Source organism: Eumetopias jubatus, unplaced genomic scaffold, assembly GCF_037043125.1.
Source record: "Eumetopias jubatus isolate StellerSeaLion01/CBP00866 unplaced genomic scaffold, mEumJub1_p1.0 scaffold_5, whole genome shotgun sequence".
NCBI lineage: Eukaryota > Metazoa > Chordata > Mammalia > Carnivora > Otariidae > Eumetopias > Eumetopias jubatus.
In genome coordinates, this window is record NW_028274811.1 from 38,768,857 (window position 1) to 38,793,564 (window position 24,708).

General features: G+C 36.1%; 1 protein-coding gene across 4 annotated transcripts in view; it reads left to right on the plus strand.

The window, feature by feature from the left end:
• Nucleotides 1-24,708, plus strand: part of RBM27 (RNA binding motif protein 27) — a 69,336-nt gene that overhangs the window by 35,461 nt on the left and 9,167 nt on the right. For all 4 annotated transcript variants that reach the window (XM_028119067.2, XM_028119069.2, XM_028119068.2 and 1 more), the window contains 10 exons: nt 1,061-1,210; nt 3,964-4,108; nt 4,756-4,909; nt 7,438-7,734; nt 9,386-9,526; nt 15,425-15,544; nt 16,505-16,579; nt 16,724-16,888; nt 18,128-18,232; nt 18,354-18,545. In XM_028119067.2, coding sequence (XP_027974868.1) covers nt 1,061-1,210; nt 3,964-4,108; nt 4,756-4,909; nt 7,438-7,734; nt 9,386-9,526; nt 15,425-15,544; nt 16,505-16,579; nt 16,724-16,888; nt 18,128-18,232; nt 18,354-18,545 — 1,544 coding nt within the window. The remainder of the gene's footprint in view (nt 1-1,060; nt 1,211-3,963; nt 4,109-4,755; nt 4,910-7,437; nt 7,735-9,385; nt 9,527-15,424; nt 15,545-16,504; nt 16,580-16,723; nt 16,889-18,127; nt 18,233-18,353; nt 18,546-24,708) is intronic.

Here is a 24,708-nt window from a genome sequence, read left to right on the forward strand (position 1 = left end):
CTTAAGGACTTTTAAGTTTCTAGGCGTTCTTTGTATTCTCAGGAATAAGGTCATTTGATTATGTAACTTCTTTAAAACTTTCTACAGCTATAAGAGATTTAACTATAGGAGCTCTTCTGTCAAGACTACCAAGTAGTAACTGAAAACATTTTTTTATAATAATTTGCTGATCTTCTACTTAGAATCATAGAACTGATTGGCCATTATTAAGGATCTGAATGTCTCTTACCTTGTAGCTGAAACTTCCTATGAACGCCATAGAGAATTTTTCCACTAAGAAAATAAAAAAGAGATGCAAGGACTTCTAAAGCGCAGTGGGGAAAACCAGTGTCTTCACTTAATCTTTACCATTCTTTGATTTTATGTAGGATGAAGAGGATATTTACTATTTAGAGATGAATCCTCAATTTCTTTAACACTAACAAGATAGTTATTTAGCAATAGAATTTTAAAAATTAAGTATTTTTAGAGAAAACAAAGGGAACATGATAAAAGTGACATTGATGAGGTTGTTGGTAGTAAGATCATGATTATGTTTAGACATATAAAATTTGTCTTATTTAGCTGTTTGAAAGAAAGCATTTGAAATGTTTTATGTATGAAACCAGCTATTATATCTCCCTTTTAAAGTGTAGATAACCAAATTAGTAGATTGATTTTCCTCCTAATTAAAAGGGCACCTGGAAATTGGTGAGACATGATAACTGAGGAAACTCAACCAGTCCTTTATATATTATATTCATATATGTGCATGTTTCTCTTAAAATGTTCATTGATGTTAGGATTAGGTGATTAATATAGAGGATAAAAATGGCTAGGTAAATAAATCTGGAAATATCTCTGTAATCAAGAATGGATCTGTGTATCTGTGTTTTGGGACAGGAGCATTTTCATTTCTTTCACTGCTAATAGGTATGTCTATATACTGTAATTCAGATATATATGTATAGGTTGATATATTTGTTGAAGAAAAAATTCATTTTTTGCAGTTTATTTTATTAATGAGAAATTAACTTCTCTCTGATTTGTTAATGTGTTTTGTTGTTTTGTTTTCCCCCAGATACGTATGAACCAGATGGTTATAATCCAGAAGCTCCTAGTATTACCAGTTCTGGTAGATCTCAGTACAGACAGTTCTTTTCAAGAACTCAGACACAGCGCCCAAACTTGATTGGCCTAACATCTGGAGATATGGATGCAAATCCAAGAGGTGAGACTGCCTCATACTTTCTTTGATGCTGTTATACAGGAATTCAGTATAGCATTTCAGACCTCACCAAAGTCCAGAATTACTTATACATTGTCTTTTTGAAGAGTGCTATGTAATCATATCAAGTAAATTTGTTTGAGTAACTGTATCTCCAAATTTTATTTTAAAGCTATAATTAGAACATATTTATTTTAAAATAAAAATAATACTTATATTTTTTAATTGCTATTTTTGTAGACCTTTAGGCTGTTTTAGCTATTTATTGGGCACAGTGTTAGATATTAGGTAAAGAAAGATGAAATGACATGGTCGCTTGCCCTCAGAGAAACTGATCACTTAAGGGCCAACTTTGTATCATAAGAGCTATGCTTCATACTAATAACTGAGAATCTGAAACACTATAATAAAATCACTTGATCTTTTTTAGTATTTATGATTATAACCATATGTTAGGACCTTTGCAAAGCGTAGTCACAAACCTTTAAAGACTAAATGTAAAAAAATAAAATAGACTAAATGCAAGCATTTACCTTTAATATGGGTTGATGTCCTTCTTTTTCCTCCCCTCTAAAAGGTTGGGCTAGAAAGTTTGATGACATTGCAATTCTTCTTACTTATGTAGTTTGATCTGTAATATTTAATTTGAATTTGAATGACTGGCCATGGGCCATCCTGATTTAATTATATGGTGTCCATTTTCCTGTTCTTACCTTCTTTCCTATCTTGCTTTTATTAACTTTTCTTTACTGCCGTTAATATCAGTGTTACCACTACAGACTAACAGTTTTGTGTCAAGATGAAACCAAATGCTTTCATATGTATTATTATCTCTTGTATTCCTTTCCTACAACTCCTTGAAAGTGGTACTATATTTATTCTCTTTTTACAGATAAAGATACTGAGGGTTAGAGAGGTTAAAGATCTTGCCCAAGGTCACACAGCTATTAATGACAGAACTGGAACTTGAACCCAGGTGTATCTAATTCTGAAGAATATGCTTTTACCTTCTGTGCTATAATGCATAAATTATTACCAGATTACTTGAAATTAGTGGGAAGATCATATTCTCAGAAATTCATGTTTTCCCTTTGCCACTAGTCTGGTCTTTGTATGCATTCATGTATAGTAATTCATGGCTAAACTCACTGAGGTAGAAGTCATGTGGTTTTTGTATAGCAGGCTTGGTTTGTCATGTTGGCAAGTCATTGAAGTTCTAGCTATACTTTCCTTTTATTATAAAACACTTCAATAAAGAAAAGCACGAGGCAATGTTAAGAGGTAATCATAACTGTTCTGGGGAAGATATAATGGCATCTCAAATTCTAGAATGCTTAATGCCATCACAATTGCTATCTCCTCCATTAGTCTTCTGAAAACAAAGGCCATAACAGGGCAGAGATCATAGTTACTTTATTCACTAATTCATACATAAGGTCTAATATAATTGTTGGAGCTATAGCAGCTGCTGAAGAAATATATGTTATATGAGTGAACTTGCCTCACAATTTCCCTGTCACACAGTGAAATGGTATATACTACCTCCACCCCTCATCCCTGACCTAACAACTAGCTTTACATGTTATTCTTTGCTGCTAGTTTTACTTTTACAACACACCTCTTCCCACCCACAGATAAGCCATTGTAAGGTCAGTTTCTTTTAAGTATTTTAGTCTTAAATGTTGTGAATGAAATATACCAGTTTATAGTATTGGCTTTGGATTTTCCTCCCAACTTTTGAGTTTGAAAAATTTTAAACCTACAAAAAATCAAAAGAAGTACGATGAACATCTGAATACCTTCACTTTGGTTTGTCATCTGTTACCGTTTTATCACCTTCAGGTGGGAGTACTTGCTTGTATACATGTACATTCTTCTCTTTCTCCTTTCTTCCCTTCTCCCTTCACATTTCTTTTTCTTGAACTACTTGAAAGTGTATTGTAGAGATTGTGCAGTTTAGATCCTTTATTTTACATCCAAGAATAAGGTGTAGTCCTATATAAGCACAGTATCTTTGCTACACATAGGAAAATCATAATTTCATAATAATATCCTGTCTGGGTGAACTTTTTGTTGAATCACATCAGAATACAAATAATTTCACTATATTTATGGTGCTAAGTTTGATTGCTTGCCTGAGATGATAATTGTTAGATCTCTCCTTTGTAGTGTAATCATTTGTGAGTGGTACTTTGGCACCATATAAGTATCTTGTTCTCAGGGCACCTGGGTGGTTCAGTTGGTTAAGCATCTGCCTTTAGCTCAGGTCGTGATCCCAGAGTCCCGGGATTTAACCCCCCATTGGGCTCCCTGCTCACCCAGGCAGCTGGGAGCCTACTTCTCCCTCTCATCTATCCCTCCCCACTTGCTTGTGTGCCCCCCCCATGAACACTTTCTTTCTCTCAAATAGTCTTAAAAAAAAAAGAAATTTCTAAAAAAATCTTGTTCTCTAACAGTCTTTCACTGCTTTTTTTTTCTTTTGTTGCATCCATTGAGGATCCTTGCCTGAATCAGTTATTACATTGGAGTTGCCTATGACTTTTTAAACTCGGATATTGTATTTTGGATATTGTATTTTTAACAAAGGAGAAAAAGGCAGTTGATAATTTTTTCTTGCTGTTAAGCATTTCTGAAAAGGAAATGGTAGTTGGGTGCTGTTCACTGTGCTTTTTTAGCTTTTAGGCTAAATATTTTAATCACTTGAAATTCCCCAAATACCATGCATTGTTAGTAATGTTAATTTTTGTTTCCAACAGCTGCTAACATTGTCATCCAGACTGAACCACCAGTTCCTGTTTCAATTAATAGCAACATAACCAGAGTAGTTCTTGAGCCAGATAGCCGGAAAAGAGCTATAAGTGGTTTGGAAGGGCCACTCACAAAGAAACCTTGGCTGGGAAAGTAAGATAATTTGCTACTTAGTAACATCTAATTGGTGTTTTTGTTATTTTTGTGTGCATTAGTAAATTTGAAAAATTAAGAGTTGTCATTAATCAATGATTTTCAAACTATGTGTCTCAAAGTTAGGGTTCCCAGAGGCATCATTGGAACATCTTAAAATGGAAGAGCTAACAATATTAATAATAGATATTAGTAATTTGTATTTATTATATATAGGCCTAGCCCAGTATTAAGAATTATTGAGACACTGGAAATGAATAGAAAAGAAGAAAAACTTACGTACTTTTGCAGAAGTTGAAAAATACTCCATAAAAAAAATGTTCTTTCCTTGCTTTAAAGTTAGACTCCTTGGTAATTGTCGTGGATCTCTTTAGGATTTGATTTTTATTCTTATTTGGGCCTCTTTCATTTTGTGATCTTTTGCTCTTTTTAATCTTTTTTCTTTCTCTCCACCTGTTCTGTTCCCATGTAAAAGGAAAATGTGAAAATTATTTAGTAATTTCTGAAGAATGTTAAGTACTTTCTCAAGAATGTAAGAATGTCTTACAGATGACACTTCAATACATATAAACTTAAATTATTTGTTGGCCTTTCTCGTGGCTAGGCATAAGGTGGAATTAATCAAGATCTATTAATATTCTTTTCAGGCAAGGGAATAACAGTCAGAGTAAACCAGGATTCTTGAGAAAGAATCAGTATACAAACACCAAATTAGAAGTCAAGAAAATCCCTCAGGAATTGAACAACATTACCAAGCTCAACGAACACTTCAGCAAATTTGGAACTATTGTAAACATCCAGGTAAATGTGCCTAGGTTGGTGACAGAATTAATGTGGTTTTATGCATCTTTGAAATTATTCTTATCAGTTCACTTTGCTTAAATGAGCCAGTAATTAGTCTGATTGTCTTTGCTAAGTGTTTTAAGCTCCACTATATAGCTCTATGCCCAACTTTATGATGAAACTGTTAAGTTGAATTTGTTTTTTTATGCATTTGTTTATCCACAACTTCTTCCTGAAAGACACAGAGGCTAGTTAGCCTATTTTTGTTCATAGTGCTATCTCTGGACAAATGACTTTTTAATCTGCTTTAGTGTTCTCATTAGGTAGGTGAGATTTTTGGTGATTTCTAAGATTGCAGTTTTTTCTACTGAATGACTCATATTGTAGTGAAATAGTAATTGTTTAAGGATGGTTCTAATCTTGAGAATTTTAGTCAGTGTGTAACATGTTATTTAATATCTCATAAATTGTAGCTTTTGTATTCTGTCTCCAATTTATGAATTTGTGGTTAAGTGTTACGCTGTGATTGAGAGTACTTGAAGGTCTCATTAATTTGCAGTTTCAGTTAGTCACCCCTGATGGTTAATGTTGTCATCAAACCAAAATGTGATTTATATAACTGAGGTAAGAAAGTAGTATTAGGAAATTTGATATTTCAAAGAACTCAAAGAAATCTTTTTGAAAGATTTTTTTTTGAGAGATTTTTAAGCAGGTTTTGTCCCTGAATGTAGTACATGTTTAATTTTATAGATGATTGGAAATACATTAAACAAAAGTGAAAAAAACAAATCACCTAAATAGCACTACTTTGCAATAACAGTTATTAATATTTCAATGAAAAGACATACTATATTTGTTTATATGGGAGAACACACATATGCATACTTACACGTGTTCTCTTTTTATTTTTATTTATTTATTTTTAAAGATTTTATTTATTTGACAGAGAGAGAAAGCACAAGCAGGGGGAGCGGCAAGCGTAGGGAGAGGGAGAAGCAGGCTCCCCGCTGAGCAGGGAGCCCGATGCAGGGCTCGATCCCAAGACCCTGGGATCTTGACCTGAGCCGAAGGCAGACGCTTAACCAACTGAGCCACCCAGGCACCCCACATGTTCTCTTTTTAAAAATACTTTACACACTTCAAGAATACAAAGTCATACCAAATGTTTCTGACTACTTTTTTTCTCTTACGTGTTTCCTGGGTCATTATTATTTATGGCATTTAGAAAAATAAGATGGCTTAATGTAGTTTGGTAGCTGAGTCTCGTCTGGTTTCCATAAAACATACCATAGACTGGGTGGCTTAAACAACAAAAACTTATTTGGGGGGAAGTCCAAAGTTAAGGTGCTGGCCAGTTTGGTTCCTGACAAGGATTCTCTTTCTGCTTTGCAGATGGCCACTTTCTTGCTGTGTCCTCGAATTGTGGAAGAGGAGAGAGATCTCTTCCTCTTTCTATGAGGCTTCCAGTACCATCTGATTAGGACCCCACTGTTATGACCTCATTTAACTTTGTTTCCTAAAAGCTCTAACTCCAAATGTAGTCACGCTGGGGGGGTGAAGATTTCAACATAAGAATTTGGGAAGGGGTTATAAATCAGTCCCTAGCTATAGGCCATCATTTATTTACTATTCTTTGTTTTTGGGAATTTCTGTTGTTTCTATTCCTTTATATAAAAACAATGCTGTGGTGAGCCACCTTGTCGCTGAACCTTCATTATTTTTTTATGATGCATTGCTGAATTAAAGGGAATTTTAAGACTTTTATTTGAGCTGCCAAATGGTTCTCCAAAAGGGTTGTGCCAATTGGTACTCCTAAATGCACTGTATGAAGCCTCATCAACACTGTAATATGGATCCATTAAAATTTTTTTAGCCAGTTTCATAAGTGAAAAATTATACTTGTTTTAACTTCTTAAAAATAGGTTTCTAATTTATATAGATCTTTTGTAGGGTTTTTTTGGATATGCCTATTGTCTTTGCCCATTCTTTATGAAGGTATTTACAGTAGTGCTTTTCTAAGCCACTGCTTGTCATATAAAAAATACTTTTTCCATTCATCATTCAGTTTAGGGCATATGCGGATTGACAGATTTTAAAATTTTATGTGATAGAATCTACTGTTCTTTGTCTTTATGCATCCGACTTTGATATGTATGCATAAAAAGATTTTCCAGACACTCAGATTATACAGATATCCACCTTTTTTCCTTTGTGTTTTTATCAGGTTTTTTGGGGTATTGTAAAATAGTTTCTTTTTCTGGAGTTTATTTGAATGTAAGGTATCTGGGAGGGATCTAACAACTTTTCCCCAAGTGGTTAGGTAACATTACTAGGATTATTTGTTGAATAAGATAATATTCTTTACTGTATAATTTTGGAAAATATGCATATTATCCTTTAGAGGGATGGAGAACTTTACAAAGTATTCAGAATGGATTTCAGCAGGCTGTTCTGCTTTTGAATTCTTTATCAATAATTTACTTGAATTTAACTATTTGTTAATTTCTGTGGGGTGCTTTGCTTGATGCTTTTGTTTTTTCTTACAGGTTGCTTTTAAGGGAGATCCAGAAGCAGCCCTCATCCAGTATCTTACTAATGAGGAGGCCAGGAAGGCCATTTCCAGTACTGAAGCAGTTCTAAACAACCGATTCATTCGAGTTCTGTGGCATAGAGAAAATAACGAGCAGCCAGCACTACAGTCTCCAACACAGCTACTCCTGCAGCAACAACAAACACTTAGTCACCTGTCACAGCAGCACCATCATCTGCCACAGCACCTTCATCAGCAGCAGGTGCTGGTGGCCCAGTCTCCTCCCTCAACGGTACATGGGGGTATCCAGAAGGTAATCCACTGGTTCACAGAGAATGAGAGGTCCTCTGGTCCCACCCTCTATCTAGATCGTTGTTTCTCAGTTTGGGTCCTTAGGTCTTCTACATTAAAGCCACTCAGTTTTATCTACAGACCGCAGCATCTCATCTCCTGAGAACTTATTAGACATGCAGTTTCTTGGACGTCACCCCTATTTACTCAGTTGGAATCACTATGGTTGGGGCCTAAGCAAGATCTCCAGATGATTCTTAGGAACCGTAAAGTTTGACAAGTGCTGTTCTTCTACTGGAATTGATTACCTGGGTACAAATTCCTGGACCTTATCTCCCCAAACTTATAGTCAGTCTCTAGATATGAGGCACATAAATCTACATGTTAAAGAAGTACCCTTAGTGATTCTTCTCAACACTAAAATACAGTAACTGTCCACTACCAGACAACTCTGAATCTAGAACTTTTGCTTTGTTTTGTGTTAGAATCTGTTATCCTTGTACCCACTCTTCTGTCTTAATTTTTCCATGTAGAAAGCTCTTTTAAAAAGCTCTTAAAACTTTTAAAACTGAAATGTAAGCTCCAAGAAAGTGGGGATTTTGTCTCTTCATTCTGTCTTCCGTGCCTAAAACAAGGCCTGGCTCACAATACACTTGAATGAATAGATGAAGGAAGGAAAGAACAAACTACTATGCACTAGAGCCATTCCATTATTGATGATAATGATAACCTTTTTCTAGTGTTCTCTTGTTTCAGTTAAATGCATTCAGATTTTTAAAAAGGATTTCTTACCGTACATAGTTTTCTTTTTTTTTTTAAGATTTTATTTTATTTATTTGACAGTGTGAGAGGGAACACAAGCAGGGGGAGTGGGAGAGGGAGAAGCAGGCTTCCCGCGGGGCAGGGAGCCCAATGTGGGGCTTGATCCCAGGACCCTGGGATCGTGACCTGAGCCAAAGGCAGACGCTTAATGATAACAGACGCCCCCCCCTTTTTTTTTTAAAGATTTTTACGATACGTAGTCTTAACTCCAGTCATCATCCTTTTTATTTGCACCTAAGCCAGGATTTCTTTTGTCTGTTCCACTTCATGTTAGAGCCCAAAGGCAAATGCTTTCCCCAGATGTTGGCCAAATGGTGTATAAAAGTGATACTGTCAGCTGTATGATCTCTTAGACCCTGTTCTGTTATTGTTATAAGCTACCATCAATTAAAACCCCCAAATCCCTTAAAGGGAACATTTAAAAAATTATTAGAAATTTTTATCTGTGTGAGCATATATACATATATGCATGCGTTTTTATCCAGATGAGCATATATGCATATATGCATGCACCGAATTACTGTTATTGATAGGAACTACCATCAGTTAAAACCCCCAGATTCCTTAAAGGGAACATTTAAAAAACTATTAGAAATGTTTATCTATATGAGCATATATACATATATGCATGCATTTTGTTATGACATTTTTCAGACATCCATAGAAGTATGGATAATAGCAATCGTTTGTATATCTACCACTTTAAAAAATAAAACCTTACAGATAATTGAAGCACCCTCGCTTCTCATTTCTTTATTTTCTTCCCCATGGTAATCACCACCCTGAATTTGTATCATTCCTGGGCGTTTTAAAAACTTTTACCCACATATGTGTTTATTTTGTGTGTGCAGATAATGAGTAAACCACAGACATCGGGGGCCTATGTTCTTAACAAAGTTCCTGTTAAACATCGTCTTGGACATGCAAGTGGTAACCAGAGTGATGCATCACACTTACTGAATCAGTCAGGTGGCGCTGGAGAGGATTGCCAGGTATGTATTTCTGCGATCCTCAGATATATTTAAGGCTGTTCAGCAACACAGAGAAATTAAGAAATTGACTTTCATCAATATTTGTAGTGTCTTGTTTCTTCAGTCAAGGTAAATGTGAGAGCTAACCTAAGTGTGGCAGGTATACTTCTCTAATTTCCATGATTCTGCCAAAAATTGGCTAAATTTTTTTTCCTATTCAAAGCGAAGTAGGAATTTGAGAATTTAGCCATTTATTAATAGATGTCTTTCTTAGTGCATTTCTTTTCCTCTTTAAGAACGTAATGAAGAAGATTCTGTTGTAATCAGAAGTCAAACTTTGGAATGTATTTTAAGTAGTTTCTTTGCTTTTAGGACTATTATATCTGTACAGTGACTTTCCACAATGGTGATTATTTCAAAGAGGGTCTGAAAAATTCTGAAAAAGAACAAGGGACGGCTAGCCCTACTAGACATTAAAAAATACTACGAAGTCTGTATAACCAAGTCAGTTGGCACATGGATAGACCAGCGGAACAGAATAAAAGACGAGAAATATACTTCTTGGCAAATAGGAATTTTTAGATGTCAAAACAGTATCTTAGGTCAGTGAGGAAAATACAGAGTTTTTGATAAATGGTGTTTGGATAACTGGCTAGCCATATAGAAAAGATAAAATTAGATCCATTTTTAAAATTACATAATAAACTAGGATAATTTCTAAAAAGATCTTGAGATTTAGATGCCAGTGGAAATGCTAAGTGGTACAACCCCCATGAAAGCAAATTTGGCAGTGTCTGGCAAAATTATGTATGCATTTATTCTAAACCAGTAATCCTCCTCAAAATGTATGCTAAAAGTACATTTGTCAAACAAAAAATACATGTACAAGGCTAGTAATTGTAGACGCTTTATGATAGCAAAGGACTGCAAACAACCCAGATGCCCATCAATAGGGGACTAGTTACTTAAAATGTAGTAGTACATCCATAGAAGAGCGTATGTGCAACTTTACAGTCGAATGAGGAGTATGTTCATATGAACCATGAGGTGATCATCAGGCTATATTAGGTTAAAAAAAGTAAAATGGAACAAAACATATATAGTCAGCCCTGTTAGTGTAAATAAGTAGGTCCCATGAACACATATAAATATTTGCTTATTAACAGAAACAAAAATTCCTAAAATTAAAAAATTTTTTTTTAATTCCTAAAATTTAAATCTTGGTGGTTACAGCAAGAATAGAAGAAACTAGACAGCTTTGACTATGTCTTGTTTTGGAGATTTGTCTTGGAACCATGTAAATGGTGAATGCATATATATGCATAAAATGAAAAAGTCATCTCAAAATTAGAAAAATGAAACAAATTAACTAATGTTTGCATAAAAGGTACTTTAAAACAGTTACGTGACTATAGATTTGTAGTGAGATAAGCCCTGAGGACAAAAAGCAATTTTTAAAAAATACTTATTTGAGAGAGAAGGAGAGAGAGTGCGTGCATGAGCTTGAGCACTTGGGGGGGAGGGGCAGAGAAAGGGAGAGAGAAACCACCCAAGCAGACTGCACTGAGCTTGGAGCCTGACTTGGGGCTCAGTCCCACAACCCTAAGATCACGACCTGAGCTGAAACCAAGAGTTGGACACTTAACCAACTGTACCACCCAGGCGCCCCACAAAAAGCAATTTTAAAAAGTATTTTTCAGTAGTCTTGTTGGCAGTGTTGTTATTCTGAAACTGGTTTGTGAGCATTGTAGGATAAATCAAATGAATTGTATTGTTGTCACTGATAACTAAGATTTTTAGTGTGGTTGAAAAGTGTACAGTAGATGAGATTAAGTAAAAACACTGTAGTCCTGCTTTGAATTAAAAGTATGGTTGATCCTTGAGCAACATGGATTTGAATTGTGCTGGGTCCACCTGAACATGGATCTTTATTATTTATTTGTCTATTTATTTATTTATGATTTTATTTGAATTCAGGTTAATATATAGTGTATTATTAATTTTGGGGTAGAATTCAGTGATTCATCAGTTGCATATAACCCTCAGTGCTCATTCCATCAAGTGTCCTCCTTAATGCCCGTCACCTAGTTATTCCACCCCAACCCACTTCCCTTCCAGCCGCCCTGTTTTCTATAGTTAAGGGTCTCTTATGATTTATCTCCCTCTTTGTTTTTATACTATTTTATTTTTCCTTCCATTCCCCTATGTTCATCTGTTTTGTTTCTTAAATTCCACATATGAGTAAAATCATATGGTATTTGTCTTTCTCTGACTTATTTTGCTTAGCATAACACATTCTAGTTCTGTCCACATTGTTTCAAATGGCAAGATTCCATTCTTTTTTTTTTTTTTAAAGAATTCTTTTGCTGGTACACAATTACGTCTTTAAACTTATTCAGACAAGTTTTTTTTTTTTTTTTAAATTTTGTTTATTTCTTTGAGAGAGAGAGAGATAGTGAGAGAGAGCATGAGCAGGGAGGAGAGGGAGAAGCAGGCTCCCCACTGAGTAAGGAGCCCCATGTGGGGCTCAGTCTCAGCATCCTGAGATCATGACCTGAGCTGAAGGTAGACGCTTAACCGACTGAGCCACCCAGGTGCCCATAAGATTTCATTCTTTTTGATGGCTGAGTATATATATTTATAAATACCACATCTTTATCCATTAATCCATTGATGGACATCTGGGCTCTTTTAAACATGGATTTTTAAAATAATTACAGTAAAGACTGTAAATGTATTTTCTCTTATGATTTTCTGAACATTTTCTATAGCTTATTATAAGTACAGTATGTAACATACAGAGTATGTGTTAATTGACTGTTCATGTTATCAGTAAGGCTCTGGTCAACAGTAGGCTATTAAGTTTTGGGGGAGTCAAAAGTTAAATAAGTGGATTTTTGGCTGTGGGATGGGGGGTCAGCACCCCTTAATTCCTGAGTTTTTCAAGGAATTCAGATAGTTTTATCTTAGAAAACAAATAAGCAGTAAAAAACTCTAGAACATTTCTTTTTTTTTTAAAGGTGCAGTTTTTTTTTTTTTATGTTTTATTTATTCATGAGAGAGAGAGAGGCAGAGGGAGAAGCAGGCTCCCCACTGAGCAGGGAGCCCAATGAGGGGCTCGATCCCAGGACCCTGGGATCATGACCTGAGCTGAAGGCAGATGCTTAACCATCTGAGCCACTCAGGTGCCCTCTAGAACATTTCTTAAATCTCCTCACTGGAAAGATCAAGAAATAATAATCATTCCAAGGGTAATTACCCCCTGCACCCTCCCAAGCACTCAGTGGAGCCAGGGGTTCTTGAAGAAATGGCTCTCCCCAGATTTGGAGCTGACAGTGTTCCAGATGATCCTAGAATATTTTATCCAGCCAGAAAATGAAGTTGTCAGAGATTTCTAGAATCCTGTCAAAGAATGAGAAATTGTCATAAAGGCTCTAGATCTACTCACTAATTTAAAGGAAATTCGTAGGACAGCAGAACATGTTACCAGAATATCATATAATTCTGTGGTGAATATTGTAGGATGAGTGACGTGGTTTCTTCAACAATTTGCAAGGAAAAGAAAGAGATGGGAAATGAAACAGTATTAAAGGAGACTTAAAAGAGATATAACCAGTTGCAGTAGATGGACCTTAATAGATCCCAATCCAAATGGGGAAAAATGTTTAGAAAATTATAATACAATCTTAGGATGTGAATATCTAATCATATTAAGGAGTTATCTTTTCAGTGTGATGATGGTATTGTGGTTATGTTTATTTATTTATTTTAAAGATTTTATTTATTTGATGGGGAGAGACACAGCGAGAGAGGGCACACAAGCAGGGGGAGTGGGAGAGGGACAAGCAGGCTTCCCGCGGAGCAGGGAGTCCAATGCGGGGTTCGATCCCAGAACCCTGGGATCATGACCTGAGCTGAAAGCAGACACTTAATGACTGAGCCACCCAGGCACTCCATATTGTGGTTATGTTTAAAAAAGAGGTCCTTATCCTTTAAAGATACAACTGAAATATTTACAGACAGAACAACATGGTGTCTGGTATGAATGTGGAGTTGGGGACTTAAGTAAAACAAGATTATAGTGGTCTCCCCTTATCTGCAGGGTTCCAGGACCCCCAGTGGATGCCTGACACGATAGATAGTACCAAGCCCTATATATATACTATTTTTTTCCTGTATATCCCTATGCATAATAGAGTTTAATATATAAATTAGGCACAATGAAATGAATAACAACAATAATAAAATGGAACAGTTATAACAGTAGACTTTAATAAAAGAGAGGTCACTCAAAATATTGTACTGTACTCATCCTTATTCATGTGATGATGTGAGATGATAAAATGCCTACATGATGAGGTAAAGTGAGGTGAATGATACAGGCATTGTGACGTAGTATTAGGCTACTGACGACCTTCTGATGAGTCAGAGGGTCATCTGTTTCCAGACCACAGTTGACCTCACGTGTAATTGAAACCATGGAAAGCCAAACTGTGGATAAGGGGGAACTAATGTATTTTATGTCCCGATAATTGTTGGTGCTTGGTGATGGATCAGATTGGTAATTATAACTCTTTTGTTTCAAAAATTCTATTATAAAAAGATACCAAAACAAAGACAGTTTTACCGATTTGGAAGTCAGACAGCCTCAACTGACTTGACCTGCCTCTTACTGGCTGTATTAGATAACTCGGGAACATTGGTTCCCTTTTCAGTGAGTTGCTGTGGGATTGAAAAATTTCGTGTTAGTAAAGCATGGAAGGGGAGTGTTGAATACGTACTAAGTGGTCAGTAAATTATAGGTGTTGCCATTTTTTTTTTTAATAAAAACATGAATTTCAGCTATGTAGGGTTCCTACAGTACTTCAGAGACTTGTGTAGTTAAACTAGCTTAATTTTGAGGACAGTTAACTATTGTATGATTGAGAGAAGTTTTGTATTTGGTTACGAATATTTAATGATGTTATTTACACAATTGAGTTTTCTGTGAACTTCTCAATATTATATTCTGTGTCCCTTATATCATATTTAATTAAAAAATAAAAGAGGAGCATGTGTTAGGAAAGACTTGAACCAGAGAGATTGTACTGTACCATGTAGTTCTGCTATGCCTTAAGGGAAGACTAACTGGAGAGTGGTCTGTTCAGAGGGGAAAGGAATCTAAATACCAAAACCAGCACAGTAGAGATGACCACCACTTTGCTGAGATCTGTGATGAAACAACTTATGTTTGATTATTACATTTGATTAAATATAATAAGATTATGATTACAAAGTACCTTAATCCTGTGTTAGGTGATTTGAAGGAGGGTTTAAGGAAACAGGAGTAATTCTGTGATCAGATGTCTTCATTAGTCTTAACCTAGAAGGAGGGAAAACTAGAATGAGGCTAAAGCTGTAATTGGTAAAGAAGCTGCAGTCATTCCTGTTAGGTTAGAGAGAGACTTAGTCGTTTTTACTGTTTAGATAGTATTCCTCTTTTTTGTGTCTGTTCAGTAATGACTGTGGAGTGATCTTGTTTTTGTCTTGACCTATCCTGGTCCCAAGAGTGGCCATGTTGGAGGTTGATATTCTGTGAAATTGTTTTTGTTTAACAGGACAGTAAGGCCTCACTCAGAGTAGTTGGTCAGCTTCTAGATATAAGGGGCTGCAGTTCTTTTTCTCTCAATTAAAAAAATATAAGGAGAAGGGGAATAATGTGATTGCATTATGAAACACATTATTGCTAAAATTAATTTTTGTTTTTATATTTGACAGTTGAATTTATGTATACATAAGAAACTCATTTTATAAATGAAGTTTTTAAATGTAAAAAAAAAAAGTTTAGCTCCTGAAAAGAACCAAATACATGCATTCTTTCTAAAAAAACTACTTGAAAGCTTTTCTAAAATTTAATTTAATTATATTTGTGTTTCATAGATATTTTCAGCTCCAGGCCATCCAAAAATGATTTACAGCTCCTCAAACTTAAAGACACCTTCAAAACTTTGTTCAGGGTCTAAATCTCATGATGTTCAAGAAGTTCTTAAAAAGAAGCAGGTAACAGCTTTTATTCTAATTTCCTTAAAGAGGAAACGACCCATTGAATTCTTAAGTGATTATGTTAACACATTTGAATAGTTCATGTTGTTAGGGAACTACATTAAAATATTTATTTAGTTGCTTCTTTATGTAGTGTACATTTGGAAAGAAAGATGAACAGACAAGAAAGTATTTTGCAATTGCCTTTCAGTGGCTACATCAAGCACAAGGAAAGAATTTTTTCCATATAAAAATAAATGACACTGAGTTGTCCTCTTTTGTTTTTTCCTTCAAGGTAAAGAAGCAGACAGTTTTATTTCATTATTTCCTCTTTTAATTCCTCTCTTGCTTTGTAAGTTAGACAATGTTTCACATAAAGTAAAACATTTATGTAGTTGTTATTCATATGACTCACTTCTGAGTTTCATTATCTTTTTAAATTTAAACTCAAATAAGAGTTTTTCAAATAAAATAGGTATTTATATGTATTGTCTCAGTATAATTAGAGATTTGATTAACAGAGAGGAGTGAGAGGCAATATTTTCCTGGCAGAAATCCATAGAATTTGCTATGACTTCTGTCCTCTAGCTTCATCTCAGATTTTTTAAACTTTAAGCCTGAAAAATAAGGATTGGCTTATTACACGGGCAAATGAGAACAGCTCTTGTTTTTCTTCGTAAGTACATTCATGTCATGTCATTTTCTTCATAAATACATTCAAAAGTGATGTAAATGTCGTAGGTACAGTGTTTGGCATTTTAAATATTTTTTAAAGTACAGTTATAAATATAAACTCTTATACAGAAAATATATTTAAAGGTTTCATCTCTGGTTTCAGCTATTTTTTGATTAGGAGCAAAATTTTTCTTGTACAGCATAGGGATGACCCAGAAGAAATGAATTGGTATTTTATCAAATGTATGCAAACATTGGCAAATTTTGTTATCCATTACTAATTTTTTTAATGTATTCATATAGGAAGCATTGAAGCTACAACAAGACATGAGGAAAAAGAGGCAAGAAGTGCTAGAAAAACAAATAGAATGCCAGAAGGTAAGATAAGAGCTCATTATTTGCCTGCTGGAATTGATGGCTACAGTGGATTTTACAAAGATATCCCTCATAGTAAAGTTTACAAGGGTTATTTATATTAAAATTTACTAAGTGTAGTTTTACTTTTTTCTGTTTATTTTATAGATGCTAATATCTAAGCTAGAAAAGAACAAAAACATGAAACCAGAAGAGAGAGCAAACATAATGAAGACTTTGAAAGAGCTTGGTGAAAAGATCTCACAATTGAAAGATGAATTAAAAACATCTTCTGCAGTCTCCACACCATCTAAAGTAAAGACAAAAACAGAGGTATCTATTTGCATTTTCCATTCAGCATAGGATTGTTGAACATCTGTTATATGCTTGGCTCTTGAAAGTACACTGAAACCCTTAGGTAGCTAATAGTCTAATGGGGAGACAATTAGAGTAATAGTTTCTTAAAAATGTTTCTATATATTCTGTGTACTGTCTTTGAAAGAGGTGCTAATACCCTCTTTGAACAAAGATGTGTTTTTTGACTGGATTTTTGATTCCCTTTCCTGAAGATGAAATTGCTAGAGTGACGGCAAAAAAAAAAGTGTATTTTCCTGTTTCATGGATTGTTTCTCTAATATTATAGTACAGTGGAACTATCTCTTTTAATATTCAAAAGGTATCATTGGCTTTATATGGGTAAAAATGGGGCATTCTGTTGAAAAGATTAATCAGAAGTTCTAGATCCATTTATAGTCTAATTTTGTTAATTGCCATTTGTTTCCTTACCCTGGGAGAATACTTGCTGTACGCATTGGTTCCATTATACCACAGCTCTGAGTGGAGTTTTAGATTAATTTCTGGCTCTTTGAGAACTCAGAATAATAACTTTATCATATATATAGAATGCAAATTTTTATGTACAATATTATAATACAGTTGAAATTGTGGTTCTCTATATTACTGGAGGGAAATAAAGTATTTCATCAAGATTGCTTTGAAAAAATGTAGTAAAATATTTTTATTGAAATGTTCCCCAATTATAGAAGGAACATATACACATTTTAAGAGTTAGAAAGTAAAAGAGGGGCTTAGTTTTCTCACGGTCACACCATCTAAAGATGGATAGTTTGTCCCTCGCACCAAAAAAAGAATGGCAATAGTTGTAGGATTCAAATCTGAAAGCAATTATGTAGCTATTATTTATGTTTGTACCATTAACGAATATTTCCTATGTAATTTATTTTGCCCGGTTGTTTCGTTTATGACTGTTTATTATTAGAAAATTATTCTCAGCTCCCTCTTCTCAGTTGACTGTTTCCAAGGTCTGATTTTTAGGTCATCTTAAGCAGTAATACTGCTTATTACCTTTACTAATGTCAGTATACTGTCTGTGTTTTTGCGCAGTTAACCTTCCCTAAAACACTCAGGTTTATTGCATCCTCTTACTCTCATTTTGCCAAAAGAGATGTGTGTCATCCTGTTAGGATACTATTCTGAATAAGATCTTAGACGTTATCTAACAAATTCGTTTTTTTTTTAACAAATACATTTTTACTCTTAATTTTTCCAAAGGCTCAGAAAGAACTATTAGATACTGAACTGGACCTTCACAAGAGGCTATCCTCAGGAGAGGACACAACAGAGTTACGGAAAAAACTCAGTCAGTTACAGGTTGAGGTGAGATTTAAGAGGAGTTACCCACTACATTTAACACCTCAAGTAACACTGTTTTCTTCCTCTGTTTTCCAGGGTTCAGTCTGACAGTGTATATTATATTCTACCTTTTGTTGTTACTCAGGCTGCACGATTAGGTATTTTACCTGTGGGTCGAGGAAAGACCATGTCCTCTCAAGGTCGAGGAAGAGGCAGAGGCCGTGGAGGAAGAGGAAGGGGCTCACTGAATCACATGGTGGTGGACCACCGCCCCAAAGCACTATCAGTTGGGGGATTCATTGAGGAGGAGAAAGATGAATTACTTCAGCATTTCTCAGTAAGTTTTTAAAGTAGACAGATGCAGCTCTAAAAGCACTGTGTTCAGCATTTTCTTGCTGCATTCTGTATAAATGTCAAATGTTTTATAGATTAGAAAATCAAGTTGTAAAAAAGATGGGTATTAGCACATTCTTATTAATACATTTGAAGGTCAAGAAGCAGCTCGTGCTTTGTAATTCCATAATACTCCACCTAAATGCATTTGTAGTGACATGTTCTAAGCAAATATTTCATTTTTGGGGGGGTGTTATTACATGGTTTACTAGGTGTTTATAGTCAATAAGTGAAAATAATCTGGGATGAAGGCAGAATTCAAAGGAAGAATTTATTTGGGATAAGAGACATGTATCGTTGTATTCTGTATACAGTGGCAAACACTTTCAGATAAACATGCAAATAGAGATTTGTTACAGGTAACTGTCTTTAATTTGCTCCTTAAACAGAGTATATTCTCTTTCCACTCATTCATTTAATAAATACTGAGTGTTACTTGTGCTAGAGTGTTTTCATACATGATCTCATTTAATCTTAAATAACTGTATAAAGTGCATGTGAAATTCCATGTATACAAATGAGAAAATGAAAGTTTAAAACTTAAGAGTAAACCAACCAAGATCATATAGTTAGCAAGTGGCAGAACCAAGATAAAAATACACACAGTTGGGCGCCTGTGTGGCTCAGATGGTTGAGCATCTGCCTTCGGCTCAGGTCATGATCCCAGGGTCCTGGGATCGAGTCCCGCATCGGGCTCCCTCCTCCTTGGGAGCCTGCTTCTCCCTCTGCTTCTCTCTCTCTCTCTCTCTGTCTCTCATGAATAAATGAATAAAATCTTAAAAAAATATTTTAGAAAAAAAAAAAATACACACAGTTGACTGTTAACATCTGGGATCCCTATTCTTCAGACTGTTTTTTTGTTTAAAGATTTTATTTATTTGACGGCGAGAGGGAACACAAGCAGGGGGAGTGGGAGAAACAGGCTTCCCACAGAGCAGGAAGCCTGATGCGGGGCTCCATCCCAGGACCCTGGGATCATGACCTGAGCCAAAGGCAGACGCTTAATGACTGAGCCACCCAGGCGCCCCATCAGACTTTTTTGGGAGAAAACATTTCAGCCCTATTCATTTTTATTTTTTTATTATTTTTTTAGAGAGTGAGCAAGTGAGCATGAGTTGGGTGGAGGGGCAGAGGGAGAGAGAGAGAATCTCAAGCAGACTCCATGCCGGGTACACCGCCCCACGCAGGGCTCAGTCCCACGACCCTGAGATCATGACCTGAGCTGAAGTCAAGAGTTAGACACTTAACCGACTGAGGGCCACCATTTTCAGCCCTATTATGTGTTAAAGATGGTGAAGGAAATCTTAAAGAGCAAGACTTCACTCTGTTTCTTAATTAGTATGATGCCCCTTAATCCTTTTTCACCCTGACGTTTAAAGAATGATGGGTTGTTAAAGTGTCCAGATTTGAGAGCTCTGTTGGCTGCATTCTGTTCACTCTTGAGCCAGTTTCTTTCACCAGTCTGACCGTTGTAGATACATATTTTTTTGTAAACTGGGAGACTAGCTTTAAAGTGACTTCTTGAGGAGTAAAATATGGAGAGGAGCACTACACGTGAGTAGAGTATTCTTCTGGAGGCAGGGTAAATGTTGATTTTTGTCTTTTGTTGTTGAAATATATAAAATTAGTATCTCCTTGCCAAATAAGTTGGGCATTTATTTATTTTTATTTATTTGAGAGAGAGAGAGAATGAGAGACAGCACGAGAGGGAAGAGGTTCAGAGGGAGAAGCAGACTCCACGCTGAGCGGGGAGCCCGATGCGGGACTCAGTCCCGGGACTCCAGGATCATGACCTGAGCCAAAGGCAGTCGCCCAACCAACTGAGCCACCCAGGTGCCCTAAGTAGGGCATTTAGACCCATTACAAGCTCTGGTGAAGCAATACTGAAGTAAAACAGAATTGTTGTAAATTTGAATTTGCAGAAAGTTCTAGTTACAAAAACAAGGTAATCTTTGTTAGGTAAGAGGCTGTGTGTTGTATCTTGAGGGTCTCTGGAGACTATATGTAGATGTTTAAGTTTTAGCCCAGAGCTCATGCTCACATGCATCTCTGTCTTTCTCATAAGTCATTCTAGAGCATCTCATAGCCAATTTTCATGTACATATATTTGATAAATCTGAAATATGGCATTTGGTTTGTGGAAAGGGGCATGTCCAGGCATTTGGGGAAGGAGCAAACAAAGCCAATGCAGGTGAGGTAACTTCAAGAAGGAGACATTGCCATCAGTTTGGTGGTATTTTGTTGTTTAATAGGGTGCTATTAGACAGTCTTGAGTACTAGAAACACACCCTAGTAATGGATAATTGGGCAGTGTAGTATGTTTTCTTTGGAAGAACTACAGAAATATATATGCCTAGACAGTATTGTAAATAGATTTAGCAAGCATAAAGGGTAACTCTTCTTTGAGGTATTTCGTATCCCACAAAGGCAAAGGTAACATGGATATTTTCAGTATTCTTTTACCGTCCTTAATGACTGTGAAAGGATCATGGATGAACCATATCTGTATGAAAAGATGGTAGATGGGTTTTAGTGAAGCTCTTTTGCAGTATGAGGACCTAATTCTGGAATCCTTCAGTTTATTCTTTTATCGAGTAATCTACTTCTAAGAATTTATCATAAGGGAATTATGGTTGTCTGCAATAAGAGCTGTAAAGATGTCAAGTATAACACCCCTTGTAATTGTAAAAAAGGAACAGTCTAAATTCTCAGTGGCATTTTGCTGCTATTGAAAACATGTTTTTAAATAATAATATGAGAAAATTCTCAGGATTGACTTTTAGGTTAAAAAAAAGTGGGATACAAGATGATTATACATAAACTTGGAATGAAAGTCCGTTAAATTTATATTTCTTGGTTGGCAGAATTCAAGTTGGTTTTTCATTTTTTTCTTTCTGAGGAGCTATTTTCTTTGCTTTCCAAATGAACATATATTGCTTTTTAAGTCAGACTTTTTAACATCACATTCACATTTAGGATGAAATATTAGTGTTGTTGTTTTTTTTAAAAGATTTTATTTATTTGAGAGAGAGAGCATGCCAAGCGGGGGCAGAGGGAGAGGAGAAGCAGACTCCCCGCTGAGCAGAGAGCTGGTCGCAGGGCTTGATCCCAGGACGCTGAGATCATGACCTGAGCCAAAGGCAGATGCTTAACTGACTGAGCCACCCAGGCACCCCAACATTGGTATTTTTTTTTTAAATATTTTATTCATTTATTTGAGAGAGTGAGCAAGCAAGATCGTGAGTGAGCACGAGTGCAGAGGAGTAGCGGAGGGAGAGGGAGAAGCAGACTCCCCACTGAGCAGGGACCCCGATTCAGGGCTCGATCCCAGGACCCTGGGATCATGACCTAAGCAGAAGGCAGGTGCCTAACTGACTGAGCCACCCAGGCACCCCATTTTTTTAAAAGATTGATTGATTTGACACAGAGAGAGGCACAGTGAGAGAGGGAACACAAGCAGGGGGAGTGGGAGAGGGAGAAGCAGGCTCCCCGCCAAGCAGGGAACCCGATGTGGGGCTCAGTCCCAGGATCCCGGGATCATGACCCGAGCCAAAGGCACATGCCCAACCAACTGAGCTACCCAGGTGCCCCCCATATTAGTGTTTTTATACTGTATATTTTAAAACCAAATTAGAGGATATGTGTTAATGTTGGGCTTTTAGATCCCAGATGCTTATATAAAAATATGTATAAATTAAACTATATACATATTTAAAATATATATCTAATACACAATGAGAACTATATATAACATAAAGCATATGTTATATAAATGTTTTAAAGATTTTATGGTAGCGAGTGCACATGCGCATGGAGAAGGGCAGAGGGAGAGAGAGAATCTGAAGCAGACTCCTCACCGAGTAGGGATCCCAAGTCAGGGCTCGATCCCATGACAATCCCATGACCATGAGATCGTGACCTGAGCTGAAACCAAGAGTTGGATGGTTAACCAACTGAACCACCTAGGCACCCCTATATATAAATACTTTAATGGCATATATCAGAGGTTAGACTTTTTCTGTAAAGGACCAGATAGTAAATATTTTAAGTTTTTGTAGACTATATATTGTCTCTTGAGTTTTCTTCTCTTCCGCCTCCTCCTTCACCTGTTCTTCCCTCTCCCTCTTCTTTTTTTTTTTTTTTTTAACTTTTAAAAATTTTTAAGTAGGGGCGCCTGAGTGGCTCAGTCGTTAAGCGTCTGCCTTCGGCTCAGGTCATGATCCCAGGGTCCTGGGATCGAGCCCCACATCAGGCTCCCTGCTCAGCACTCTCCCACTCCCCCTGCTTGTGTTCCCTCTCTCTCTGTGTCTCTGTCAAATAAATAAATAAAATCTTAAAAATTTTTATTTTCTTTTATTTTTTTAAAGTAATCTCTACAGCCAATATGGGGCTCTAACTCAGGACCCTGAGATCAAGAGTCACATGCTCTTCCACCTGAGCCAGCCAGGTGCTCTTCTTCCCCCCTGCCTTTTTTTTTTAAGATTTTATTTATTTATTTGGAGAGAGAGAACACGCGTGGGGGTAGGGGCAGAGGGAAAGGGAGAAGCAGACTCCCCACTGAGCAGGGTGCCCGATGCTGGGCTCAGTCCCAGGACCTTGAGATCATGACCTGAGCCAAAAGCAGACGCTTAACTGACTGAGCCACCCAGGTGCCTCTCTTCTTTTTCACTCTTAATAACCTTTTAAAAACATAAAAACCATCCTTAGCTCACAGGCTATCAAAAACAAGTTGCTGGACCACATTTGGCCTGATGACTATAGTTTGCAGAGAGATGGTATGTGCTTATCATACTATTTTTTATATTAAGTATTTAGGTTAAAAAATATAAAATAGTATTCTGTGGCATATAAATAGAATTTTATGTATTTTAAAGGTAAAATCAGTCTGGAAAGAACTTTTAAAAACATCCTTATTTGTATATCTTTCATTTGACAGAGATCTGAGGATATTACAGACCTTTAAGAATTCCCTCTAAGTATTTTAATATTAAAATTTAGGTCAGAAGATGAAAATTTTAAGTCATAGAGCCTTGCTTGAGGGCATAGACAGGACAAGAGCTAAGATACTTTAACCCCTGATTAAAAGAGAGGTTTGGCAAGTTTCAACAGAAGTGTTACTTAAACTAAATGTTTGGAATACTTGAAATGCACTTAGGCATTTTCAAGTAGTATGCATCAATTATAAGATTTTTGAACTGTGTAGTGTGTTTTAGCTGTTGCACTCAATGATACAGAGTGGAACTTGATTTTTTTTTCTTCTTCCTGATTATGAAAGTAATACATGCATCTCAGGAAGTGTTTGGCTACAAGTAAAATATGAATAATTTGGGAAATGTGAACATTTATTTTCTTTCTTTTCAAGAAATCTAGAGGTAAGGAGGTTTTAGGTTTAATTTATTCAGAAACTCAGGCACTCAAATTCTTTTCGTATTTTTCCTCTAGTATCCTAGTATGTTGACTTTTGTTCTTAGGCTTTTTTCTTCATGGTGTGACACCAGGATGTCTGCAGCAACCACAAACTTAATGGCCTCTAAAAAGAATGTCCAAAGGCAGAAAAAAAACAGTACCTTTCTTATGACATTTTTAAAAATCATGAGATAACCTTCCCAGAAAATATCCCTGCCTCAACCCTCATCCTCCATGCCCACCTGACTCCTGACTCACTGTGCCCTCATGTGTCTTAGCCAGAATTGTCACTTACCCATTTGTAAGCCAATCCCTGTTGAGGAAACCCTTACCATGATTGATAAATCAGTCATGGTTCCATATGCCAGTTGGCCAATGATAAAAATCAGGATCAATTAGAATGGAAAGAGATTAAGTAGTTGGTTTAGACAACTAAGACAATGCCTTTTTTTTTTTTTACGGTTTTATTTAAATTCCAGTTAGTTAAATTACAGTATATTATTAAATTCCAGTTAGTTAACATATGGTGTAATATTAGTTTCCGGTGTACAATATGGTGATTCATACGTCACACTTCCATACGTCACCCAGTGCTCATCATGACAAGTGCTCTCCTTAATCCCCATCACCTGCTTCACCCATCCCCCACCCACCTCCCATCTGGTAACCATTAGTTTGTTCTCTATGGTTATGAGTCTGTC